Source organism: Schistocerca americana, chromosome X (assembly GCF_021461395.2).
Source record: "Schistocerca americana isolate TAMUIC-IGC-003095 chromosome X, iqSchAmer2.1, whole genome shotgun sequence".
NCBI lineage: Eukaryota > Metazoa > Arthropoda > Insecta > Orthoptera > Acrididae > Schistocerca > Schistocerca americana.
This window is the reverse complement of record NC_060130.1, coordinates 279,093,231-279,106,145: the sequence shown is the minus strand read 5'-3', so window position 1 is coordinate 279,106,145 and position 12,915 is coordinate 279,093,231. Positions and strand designations below refer to the sequence as shown.

Sequence of the window (12,915 nt, the reverse complement as noted above, 5' to 3'; positions counted from 1 at the left end):
CGTCAGAGTCTAAGAGAAGACACAGAGCACTACACATGTCATTTCTTACCATTTTGGCCGAGACACGTCACTAACGGGGCATGTGCAACGTGAATATCTCCTACCCTCATACCGAAGTTCATCTTTGTAAGGTCTTTCTGCGAAAATGCTGGTTTACTGATATAGCAATGGGCGCTTGTCTTAGAAAAATATTTCCATTAGAAAGAAATGCCGGCTTACCTTTACATGCCTTCTGCTTAAGTTTCTCGTCGTTTAACACGATGTCTTCAAGAGAGTGCTGGAGACCTACTGCTACAGTTTCTGCTTTATGAAGGTACGTTTCCAGCTGAAAATTCGAACAGAAAACATTAGCACATCGATATGATAAACATATAAAACTAGTACATTCCCACAAATTCCTTAAAAATCTACACATACTCTACAGTTTTAAACTGCACGATTTTATCAAAAGAAAGTTGAGCTATGACCCAAGTTCAGTTTCACTTGTTGTACGATAAAGAGCTAAAGCTGCCGTCAACACAAATGTTGGGTTGAATACCACAGTGCTTTACTACACATTGTTCTAGTGGTATGCCATTGCCTTCTCCCGATCGACGAGCTTAGTTCCAAGCCAGGGAAATCTACAATTAACTGAGCATTTTTCACATTAACATTGTTAGAGGCGAAAAAAAGTGATAAGTGACAGATAAAAAACCTAGTTTGCCCGAGGATCGAACCGAAGGCCTTGGGATCTGTTGCCTGGAACTTTATCATTGAGCCACCGAGGTACAAAAAACACACAGTTTCATTTGAAGCTTTTCATTTTTTTCATATAGGACTGGTACTGCAGGGATCAATTTTTAAAAATTATGCCCATGACTAATATTTATTAAAAGTCTGAAAGTCATAACTGTATCTTATTTTCAGTGACGTAATAGTTTTCTGGGAGGAGGGGGGCGGGGGGGCAGCCTCCATATACCTTCACTTACTTTGCAGTAGGATTTTGGAACATATACGGTGTTCGAACACATGAATTACCTCGAATAAAACGATCTACTGACAAATAGTCAGCACGGATTCAGATATATCGTTCTTCTTTATTCTAACGAAGTAATGAGTGCAATCGACAGAGGATTTCAAATTGATTTATCACTTGATTTACAGAAGGCTTTTCATACCGTTCCTCATAAGCGGCTTCTAATCACACTGTGTCCCTATGGAGTATTGTCTCAGCTGTGCGACTGGATTTCTGGTATCCTGTCAGAAAGGTCACAGCCCGCAGTAACTGACGGAAAGTCATCGAGTAAAGCAGAAAAGATATATGGCGTTCTTCCATGAAGGGTTCTATCGCCTCTGCTGTTTCTAGTCTATATAAAACATTTATAAGACGGTCTGAGCATCCCTCTTAGATTGCTTGCAGATTCTGCTGTCATTGATCTTCTAGTACAATCATGTGAAGATAAAACCCAATTGTACAATGAGTTAGACAAGATATCTGTAGGGTGCGAAAAGCGGGAATCGATTCTAAATAATGAGACGTGTGAGGTCATCCACATGAGTACTATAAGGAATGTTGAATTTCGTTGCGGCGAGATCTTTTAACGAAATTAACGAAATTTCTATCTCCAACTTACTCCTCCGAATGCGAAAATATTTTGTGGACGCCCACCTGCATAGGGAGAAATGATCAACCTAGTAAAATACGAGAAATCACAACTCGCGGGAAAGTTCGAGACGTTTGTTTTTCCCGGGTGCCATTCGAGAGTGGAACAATAGAGAAATTGTGTAAGAGTCGTTCGATGAACCCTCTGCCAGGCACTTAAGTGTGAACTAAAGAGTATTCATGCAGATGTAGATGTAGCTGTAGCTGAACTAATTGCACCAAGCCTGATACGAGAGCACAGCTCAACTTCTTTCTTGTCATTTTGGAGTAATTGGGGTATCTTAGTCGAAGTGCGAGGTCAGAATACCTCTACACATGTAACCTATTTCATCTAAAAGACGATATTTAAATTAATACTAATTAAGGTATTGAAAAAAATAATAAATTTCGAAATACTTTGCCCAGACAAAACCCGATTTCAGATTTGTACTCTACTAATCAATGCCCTCTTTTTTAACACACGTATCAACAACACGTTCAATTTTTATTGTGACATTGTTAAAGTGATTTTTGTTTTTGTATGTTTTAGCACCTCTTTCCTCATGTGAACCCGGTTCAACTCGATCACAACCGTCAATGTGTTCGGTCCTAGAATTATATTTTGATGCACTGAATTTAGTTAACATTGGCCTTCAGCATAATTTGGAATTGTAGATAATATGATTCAAACGACATTTTGTATTTCTGACTTATGTCTTGATTGGCGCCATATGAATGACGTCACAAACCATCATTGTATAAGCAACTGCATAGAGCGAGGAGTGCAGTTAGTACCAGAGCGGAGGGACCGAAACGTGGTGGTTGGTATACTAGCTAGAGCTATGCGTTACTAAAGATGGCACTGTATTTTCATTTCTGATTAATAGGACGATGGCAAAGCTGATGACGGAAATATAGGAGTGCATCAGACGTATGTTTTTTTTTTGTGCTGGGCAAAGCGATGTCAACCAATATACATACGAGGGTTGGAACTTTAATAGTGGCTACTATTTATTTACAGCTCGTACAAAATAGATACGTCTTTCAAAGTTGTACTGACCTTCAGAGTAGTTACCAGCATTGTGTATAACTCGTTGCCAGCGATGTGAAAGTCGTAGCATTTAGCAGCCCCCTCAGTCAAACAAATCAGTAACAGCTTGCACTGTACGTGCTTGAGCATTGTCCTGCAAAATTATGGGTAGGTCCAGCAGAAAGTGTCATAACTTCCGTCTCTAAGCTGGTCGTAGGTTGTGTTCCAAAAATGAACAGCATAGAGGAAGAAGTGATGACAGTTTCTGCAGAACCTGATCATCATTTTGCAGGACAATGCTCAAGCACGTAAAGTGCAAGCTGTTACTGATATATTTGACTGATGGGGCTGCTAAGTGCTATACCATCTACTGCACTCCCCTGACTTACGCCCTCGTGAGTTCAACTCGATTTCTTAACTGAAGGAAACACTTCACTGCATTCGCTTCAGAACGGCTACAAATTCGTCGGGCAATAGACCGCGCCGCTGGAGCTGTCAACACAATTGGAACTGCTAAGAGTATCCTACGTCTTCCACATCGCTGGCAACGGGTTATACACAATGCTGGTGACTACTTTGAAGGTTAGTAAAACTTTGAAACAAGTATCTATTTTGTACGAACAGTAAATAAATAGTTGCCACTATTAAAGCAACAACCCTCGAATATCCACAGAAGTTCTGGATTTGTGGATTTGGGTATCTACTGATGTGGGCTTGATTATATGCTGGAAGTAAACATAGGTAGATTTCAAACTGGATTCGAAAGATAAAACTGGCCACTCCATAGATACTGTTCTGTGTGTAATTTATTCGTCCACAAACAAAGCCAGTATAGACGAGCTTTATCGCCTTGTAGGATAAAATCGTCACTTATTGCACCAAAATAAGGGTGCATTCGTATGTACGTGTCAAGATCGTCATCCCTATACGACCACTCGTCACACATTCAAGTGGGAAAACACGAAGCTCTGTCCATCGACCTAAAGATAAACAATCCCTTACAAAAAGACAGTCCCGTGCGAGGGCCGTTTGACAAATGATAACCCATTCCACGTTCTTATGACATCGAAGTATATCTGCTGTTTCCTTGCAAGGTCAGCAAGGGCACAGCGGTCCATCATTGATCGGAGCCCGGTCTACACCTTGACTCGTCCATTGCAATCGTCCCCTCGTGACGCGCATGGTCATCTTGTACACCAGTCGCGCCCACGCAGCCTTCTGTTCGCATTACTGGATCGTATGACCCTTCCTTAGGCTGCAGCAAGGGCTGTACGTAGCTGATATAGACTAGTGGACCTATTTATTCAAGTGCATAACAAGAAATATCGGTCATCGGTATGTGTGGTAACCTTTATCCGTATTTTCCTGTACATTCTCGATGTCGAGCATGTGATGAAACATAGTTGCCACAGTATACAAACAAATACCGAAGAATGTTTAGTCATTTCTCCATCCCTGTTTGACTCTGATCAAATGAAATTCTACCAGTGGCCGTCAGTCGCTGTTCATTCGGGAAATGGTGCCCCAGAATCGTTCGGGCTAAGCTGGTAATGCCGTCAGTCTTTTCTCACTCCCACAGCATCAACTGAAGCCTTACTACCAAAAATGAAACTCTTTGTTTTGTACAGATTATGGAAGCTGGTTTCAGCGCTAATTTTGTGCGGCGCTGTTGTGGTAACAGCATACTCAACTACCATGAAAACTACTTACTACATTCTCGAGTTATTGCAATTTTTGTGATTTTTCCTTAATTTATGAAATCCAGAATGCAATAAAATTTGAAGTTGCCTACAGTACTACGGAACCAAAGCTGTGAAGTTACGCGCTGACGTTATCATTTACTTTAAAATCATTCAAGAATACTGATTCTTTTCAGAGGATGAGCGAATGGACGTACATCTGACATATTATCACATCTAGGAAACCAGACCTTTAAACGTAAATGAACTAAAAATATCACGGCATAAAATAAGAAATATCTCACCTCACTTTTCCATCTCGGCGAAGCATTAACGGCCATCTTTAAGTACTCGAAGTAGGTGGACATCTCTTGCTCCTCTAAACTGTGGGAAAAATAACAAATTTTACATTACTATAAGTAATTACTAAAGGGTTACAGCACTTTAGCGTACCTGCTACAGTCAATAATCGACGTGAATTACTAAAATTTTGTCTGAAACTCAGAAACAACTGCCTGGTAGGCATAAGGTAAGGCATGGTGACGTCCACTTTAATGACAATCAACTTTGTGCAACGTTCTATTCCTTAAAGATTAAGAGATGACGTCCCGTAGAAGGGAGGTCATCAGAGATGGATCAAAAGTTGGAGGGCAAGGAGGAACGGGAGAGGAACGGAATAGCCGGGTCGTTTTGAAAGGAAGCTTGCCTACATTCAATTTCGTCGAAATAGGAAACTGTGGAAAAACTATGGGGATTTGAATCCCGCAGTTCCCGTATGCCGATCATTTATCAACTGTTGTAAGTGGTGAAGCAGGCTTCTCTTACACCTGTCTCTTGACAATAAACCGTTACAAACAGGTAACATTATCAAATAACTGATTCTTGCCTTAATCGCCAAGTTCTTTTATTTTAACTCCTGACGGTTTTCGCTAACTGCATCTTCAGCTCTTACTTTATACACTGTATCTAGTCAAAACTGAACATCCTTGCACAGCATCAGCGGTCAAACTCATTATGACGACACAGTACCGCAATTCATTCATGTCCAAGAAGCACACACACCTATTAAAAACTCACATCTTTTTTGTTTTTTGTTTTTTTTTTAAGTACACTTAACCTATACGGCAGATCACGTTGACACTTGATTTATGTTACTGTGCAGGATTCAGCGACGGAACATAAACACATTGCGCCGGGACTTTATACAGTTTTCAGCCAGGCATCGTGATGTGTATGTCACTATTATTTTTTTTCAGACTCTAGAAACCACTATCAAGAAAGGAAAACGGAAACAATCATTACTGTCAACAAGGTTTTGTGAAATATCGTTCATGCTGTATTCTTACGCTATAAGGACGTCATCGGAAGCATAAGGCTCTGTACAGATGAGTACAAACCTTTTGAGAAGTGCATTTTTATTTGATGGGCATTAATAACGGGGTATGAGAAAAACTATTATCAAAGATGTTTCGTTTTAAACTAACTAAACTCCGTTCGAATAGGACTCTGAAGACCCAACGGTACCGACCGAACGCCGTGTCTTCATCAGCCGATTAGCGTCACTGGATGCTGATACGGAGGGGCATGTGTTCAGCACATCGCTCTTGTCAGTTTTTCGTGACCGGATCCGTTACTTTTCAATCAAGTAGCTACTCGATCGGTCTCACAATGGTTGAGTGCACCCTGCTTAATTGGTGATCTGACGGGAACCGGTGTTACCACTGAGGCAAGGCAGTTGGCTTCGTTTTAAACTTCCAAAGGTAAATACAGAGCAACCAAACTAAACAGCATTACTGCACGTGCATACGTCAAAACAAGTACGATCAAAGGGCAAAGAAAAGCACAAAGCAATATGCATCCCAAATGATCGTCTTGTGGTCTTGCACATATCCAGAAAGATAATCTCAATACTTTCTTTCTAAATCTGAGGAAGGCTTGTCAAATAAGATAACTGGGAAAAACATGGTAGGTGCGGACTTTCAAAAGTACGTTGCACATTTTTATGGCAGACGAAGTAACTTTTGCTGAATTTACACTACACTTCACAGTGACAAATATACATGACACTATTTTTCAACATGTAGTTATATGGATATGGTGTCTGTTCTTTCGGACATGTCCGAATACATAGTTCTGGCAATACCGGCCGTGACCCCCTCCTTCTGCGCGGATTCACACATATTACTCTAACTCTTACGGGACTTGGTAAGAATGTCTTCCACGAGTAGTGAGTGTGTTGGGTAGGGACACTACGTAGTGTGTGGACATATAAGGTGAGAATGTGGGTCTCGCGGGAGGCGTGCGCGAGATAGTCCTTGCAGTCGCACTATCCTCTGTGCCCTCGGTGGTTCAGATGGATAGAGCGTCTGCCATGTAAGCAGGAGATCCCGGGTTCGAGTCCCGGTCGGGGCACACATTTTCACCTGACCCCGTTCATATATATCAACGCCCGTCAGCAGCTGAAGGTATTAATATATAATTCTAATTTTTCAGCATAGTCACTAGTCTCTGTAAACAACTGCTGGAACGTTCTACCAATCTATCAATTCTTCGACGACAGAAATAAGCTCCTTGGTCGCGGAGGCACTGGAGACGAACTGTGTGAACGTCCTCATCGGCGGAAAATCTGCGACGACTGCAAATCATTTCCTAGACTGCCTGGAAATTACAGTCTGTGGTCGATTCTATGCCCTTCCTTCTCGATCAGCATCACCCAAGTCTATGCTGCCTCAGTCAAATTGTTGGCGTCATCTCACTATGGTCGGACGCAACACTGCATTTGGTCCAGAATTTCACGGTGAATCTGTGTGCTCGTCAGACGTCTTACCCTGAAGAATTGTACTGTCCCGCGAACTTCAACTTTAAGTACGTTTCTAGTTGCCGCGCCACTTCTCTCCCACACTGTGATGCACCCGTTATCTGCACCACATCAGAACTGTGTCTGCAGGAAACGCAAAAATGTACTCTGTTCTGACAATGCGTCACCCTTGTTGCGCAATGTTCTCAGAGTGGGGCGACAACTGTGACTTACTTGAACTACCCTCGTAGAAAGCTCGAGTATGTCAAGAGAATCTCGTTAAAATGACGATGATTGTTGGAAAGGAAGCTGTAATCTGTCACAATGACACCACAGAAAATAAACTGTGTAAAATAAATACATCTGACATAGGAGATATAAAGATACCCGTTTCTTACGCGTGGAAATCAATAAAACGCACGGTATTTCCTGAAGAATCTATTTGATGAAGTCGTATACACTGATGGGCCAGAATATTATGACCACTGCCCACCGCGAAATTCAGTGCCGCTGGTGACATGCGGGCACATGGCGCGGTTGGTTAAGTACACACATAAAAAAGTTTTGCATAACCCCGGTTCGCACAACTCCTGAAGATAGACGTTGACTGTGGATATTGTATCACACACAGTCCCTCTGACTGTTAAGAGATCTCACTAAACCCGCCCAAAGATGTAAACAACCATACATGAGCAGGGCCTATTAGACGGAGGTGAGATAGCTGATCAGTTACAGCCATTCCACCAGGAAGGAGGTACACGCCACGTGTTGTCTGTAGTTCAACCATGTCTAAATGGTCAATAACGCGGTTCGATCGCGACCGCATTGTTACTTTGTGCCAGGAAGGGCTCTCAACAAGCGAAGTGTCCAGGCGTCTCGTAGTGAGCCAAAGCGATGTTATTCGGACATGGAGGAGATACAGAGAGACAGAAACTGTCGATGACATGCCTCGCTCAGGCGGCCCAAGGGCTACTACTGCGGTGCATGGCCGCTACCTACGGATTATGGCTCGGAGGAACCCTGACCGCAACGCCACCATGTTGAATAATGCTTTTCGTGCAGCTGGTACGCTGGTCATCGAAGGTGGCGTAACGGCTGTGCGATACGTGAATGCAATCCTCCGAGCGATAGTGCAACCATATCGGTAGCATATTGGAGAGGCATTCGTCATCATGGACGACAATTCGAGCCCCCATCGTGCACATCTTATGAATGACTTCCTTCAGGATAACGACATCGACTAGGGTGGCCAGCATGTTTTCCAGGCATGAACCATATCGAACATGCCTGGAATAGATTGAAAAGGGCGCCGTTGAGGAGTGGGACAATCTGGACTAACAGTGCCTTGAGGAACATATGGATTGTATGCCACGACGAATACAAGCATGCACCAATGCAAGAGGACGTGCTACTGGGTATTAGAGGTACCGGTGTGTGCAGCAATCTGGACTACCATCTCTGTAGGTCTCGCTGTATCGTGGTACAAAGTGCAATGTGTGGTTTTCATGAGCAATAAAACGGGCGGAAATGATGTTTATGTTGATCTCTATTCCAATTTTCTGTACAGGTTCCGAAACTCTCGGAACCGAGGTGATGCAAAACGTTATTTGATGTGTGTATATAGATGAAACAGTGACGAACTGGAGAGTAATTCTACCGACGATACAGGCCGCAAATGGGGAAATCCACTGACATAAGCGACTCTGACAAAGGGCAGACTGTTACGGCCCGGCGCCTGGGAACAGGCATCTCGGAAACAGCGAAGCTCGTCGACTGTTCGACTGCTATTGTGAGCATCCAAGGAAAGTGGATGACGAAAGGCAGGCGACAAGGTGTTGGATCCAGAATGAGATTTTCACTCTGCAGCGGAGTGTGCGCTGATTTGAAACTTCCTGGCAGATTAAAACTGTGTGCCAGACCGAGACTCGAACTCGGGTCCCGAGTTCGAGTCTCTGTCTGGCACAAAGTTTTAATCTGCCAGGAAGTTTCAAGGTGTTGGATGTCCACGCTTCATCACAAAACTTGGAGGTGAGGTTTCCCGACACCGTAGAGCAGGATAGGCAGCTAACTGGCAGATCTGACGACAAAGTACTATGCTAGTACATGCACAAGTGTTTCAGAAAACACAGTTTCGCGCACTTTGTTGAACATTGGCTTCCGGAGCTGACGATACCTACGCGTTCCCGTGTTGACCCACCGAGATTGTCAGTTGCAATATGAGTGGGCAAGGGACCATCTGGAACTGATCACGTTTCTTGTTAAAATGGGTCGACGGTTATGTCTAGACACGGCGCCATTCAAGCGAACGGTTGCTCGGAACATATACAGTGTTACGGAGCAGCCAGGTCAGGGCAGTATTATACTATGGGGACCTGGGCTTCCGTGGAACCTATTGTAGTAAACAAAGGCACCACGACAGCTACCCGAACATTATGTCAGACCACATGCATAGCTTCGTGCTTGATGTCTTCCCCGACAGCGATACCATCTTCCGGCAGGTTTACTATCCCTCTCAGAAAGCCAGAATCGTGCTACAGTGGTTTGAGGAGCTCGATAGTGAACTCACGATGGTATCATGGCCAAGCTCCGCGTACACAAACTACAGACACGCTGCAGAAAACATAGCAAGAGTTTGTCGAATCCATGCCACTCAAAAAGTGGACAAACATTAAATAGGTGACTATAATGTTTTGGCTCATCAGTGTAATTTCTCTACCAGGGCCCGCATTGAACATAAACTTTATTTCTATGCGTAGTGTTATAAGAATTGTTGGGGTTTATTCCACGGGACTTGGGTGTCACTACTAATTTTGTATGCACGTAAAGCACATATCTAAACGAGCATACCAAGGTAGGTACAACTCATTATCCGAAGATTACATGCTGGCTGCCAACTTCATGCCAATAAGATTACTGTCATCCAAAAAGAGCATGTTTTTTCCTCATAACTTCTGAAAAGTAGTAATTTTTTTTGACAGTCTGTATCCAAGATGTCTTAAAATGTTACGTTCCAGATTGCACAAACAGTGGATGATCCTGAACTGAGTATTTTGACATAAGGAACCAACAGCAGGAAATGAATATTTCAGGCATTACGACGTCTTGAATGAGCAATGGATGTCCGTATCAACATCAGTGGCGCTACACAACTAAAAACATAAATCGACAAAGATGGCTGAGTTTAGTCAATTGCATTAATTGTGTTCGTAGACGCCGTTCTTGCATAAGTACAGTGTTTATGAACCCAGCCTGATGTTAGAAAGAACAGAATACAAGAAACAGGTGGCACTGGCCCGTTGTTATCTATCTATCTTTCTTTCTGTCTTTCTTTCTTTTGCTTGCGCCTTTGTCCCGCGGATACGCAGGGTCGGCAGGGTTTATCGGATGTGGCAATGTTAGTCGAAGGAGTGGCCGGATGGCCTTCCTGCCGCCACCCCGTACCCCCCGGGAAGGAATTTGTGTACCCCAACTGTCTGCGACTAGTGTAATCCATGGAATAGTGCGCAAGTGTTCAGATGACTGGCCCGTTGTCATCATGGTTAGCTTTTCGCAGCTAATCTATCCACATTAAGGCACCTAATAGTGGCCCGTGCAAATACGTTTTTCAATGCCTCGTCTTCGTAGGGCATAACTGGCCATTTCTCGTGTGTTATACACCGTACATGAGACTACCGAGTGTAAGCCAACATGGTGACAGAACATTCTAACTTCGAATGTGCGTGTTAAGTGCTTGGAGGAGTCTTGGATTAAGGTGTAGCGGCAATTATGTCGAATTTTTTCTGTTTTTTCTAGATCAATTCCTCCAGGATCTTAGAACATACAGGATTTCCGGACTACGCCTTATATGCAGACAATTCCACTTGCGCGTGAGGCGATAATGCCCTATAAAGCAAAGATTGTTTCTGTGTTCAGCAGCTCCGGATTCTCGTTCTATTGGATGTTACGAAACGTCCTCCAGATGGCTATTTATTTATTTTATTTATTTATTTATTTCATTAACAGTACAGAGTAACCCACCGCCTTGAAATGTAAGGTGGGTCGTATGCTTTTGAATCTAATAGCAAAGACTTCTCATTGTTACAGTCTTATTGGTATACAGTTGTTAATGCTTTTTTTAAAATAATATAAAGAACATTATATGTAAAGATTTCTGAGGTTACAGCGAATTGAATGCTTAACAGTTGTTAAAATGGTTCCATATAATTTGTTACTACATAGTTGATGAGAATATAATTTATACAATGCAAATATCAAAGAAAAATAAAAAAAATGAAATGTAACACAATGAACTCCGCCATAGCCGGTCCCAAGACCGGTTGAAAAAGGAGGACGGGGAGGAGTAACACCTCATAAAAAAACCTTGGTTCACCTGGCCCGGATGATAGCACCTCGTGAGGGCCCCTTGCCAGGGACACGGTGAAGACCTCAACGGCAGCGAAGGCGGAGATGAAGATCATCGGTACAGCGGAACTGGCGGAAGAGGCAACCGTGCTTTTTGTGATACTATAAAAGCTATCGCCCAAGGTTATTTGGACAAAGGGCACGACGGTTCCACAGGTTAGTGGCGGTAACCCTACAGCGTCTGTTCCACATGTTAGTGGCGGCTGATCTATAAAACTCGGAAGTGGAACTCTGAGCTTAACCAGACTGAAATATCAATTTCAGTCACAAACCCAGTCCAAATAAATCAACATGGATACAGCACCTTCAAAGACAAATTACCCCAGTGGGTCAAATCCCACGGTTGAAAAACCGCAAGTGGTCTATTCGGATTCTGGGGAGACCACAGAAGTGTGCATGGAGGTAAATCGGAGTACCTCAAAATCCCTTACTAACAAAATCAAATCAAAATTTAGAATTTGGCTAATGACATTTAATGTAAATTCTCTCTTAAAAATGGGAAAACTAAAAAACATCCTGGACAAATCCAGAGAACGTAAAATCAAAATTATTGCATTTCAGGAATCACGATATACAGATGAAAATCCTTTTGATTTGGAAGGATACAGGATATACAAAGGAAAACCTGGAAAACGAGCCATGGCAAATTGTCCACAATTTGGAACTGGATTTATAGTAGATACATCAATACTTGATTCAGTCGCAACTTTCAAATCTTACTCGGGTCGGCTCTCCACGATGACAATAAAATCAGCTAATAATATATACACCCTAATCAACGGACATGCACCAACTAACATCACTAACAAAAACAAAATAGAAGAAGTAGAAGAATTCTGGAACCAATTAGATAATATTCTCCAAAAAATCCCAAATAACCATGTCAAAATCCTTATGGGCGATTTCAATGCACAAATCGGTAAAGAAAAGAAATATCGATATTGGGTAGGTAAATGGTCAGGGCATACACAGACCATCCGGAATGGCATTGAAATCTGCAAAAACCATGACCATTTTTCAAATCAACATTTTTCAAGAAAAGAGCCTCGAAAACGAAAACTTGGATCTCACCTAATCCACTACTAGGTGAATATCAGTTGGATCATGTAATGATCTCCCGCGTAAATACAGTAGAAATCATGAAACTTAAAGTCCTTAATGGACTAGACCTAGATTCCGACCATTACCCAACAAAATTCTCCCTAGATGTCATTCCACAAAAAAGAAAATTCACTAAGAAATCTCCACACCGTAAATATGATTTACAAAAGATAAATGGCAATGAACAATTTACAAAAGAAACACCAAATTTAAAACCACAAAATTGGCAACAACTGCAAGCAGGACTTTTAAATGCAGCTGACACTGTAGCACCGCAAAGAAGAAC

The 12,915-nt window shown here is 42.5% G+C and overlaps 1 protein-coding gene and 1 non-coding gene across 2 annotated transcripts in view; one reads left to right on the top strand and one right to left on the bottom strand.

Moving 5' to 3' along the window:
* Positions 1-12,915, bottom strand: part of LOC124555568 (probable ATP-dependent RNA helicase DDX31) — a 241,192-nt gene that overhangs the window by 86,165 nt on the left and 142,112 nt on the right. Inside the window, exons 9-10 of the mRNA XM_047129527.1 lie at positions 4,636-4,714; positions 220-325 (exon numbers count right to left, since the gene is read on the bottom strand). Coding sequence (XP_046985483.1) covers positions 220-325; positions 4,636-4,714 — 185 coding nt within the window. The remainder of the gene's footprint in view (positions 1-219; positions 326-4,635; positions 4,715-12,915) is intronic.
* Trnat-ugu lies at positions 6,668-6,742 on the top strand. The gene has a single exon. It is a non-coding gene; the product is annotated as a tRNA-Thr (tRNA).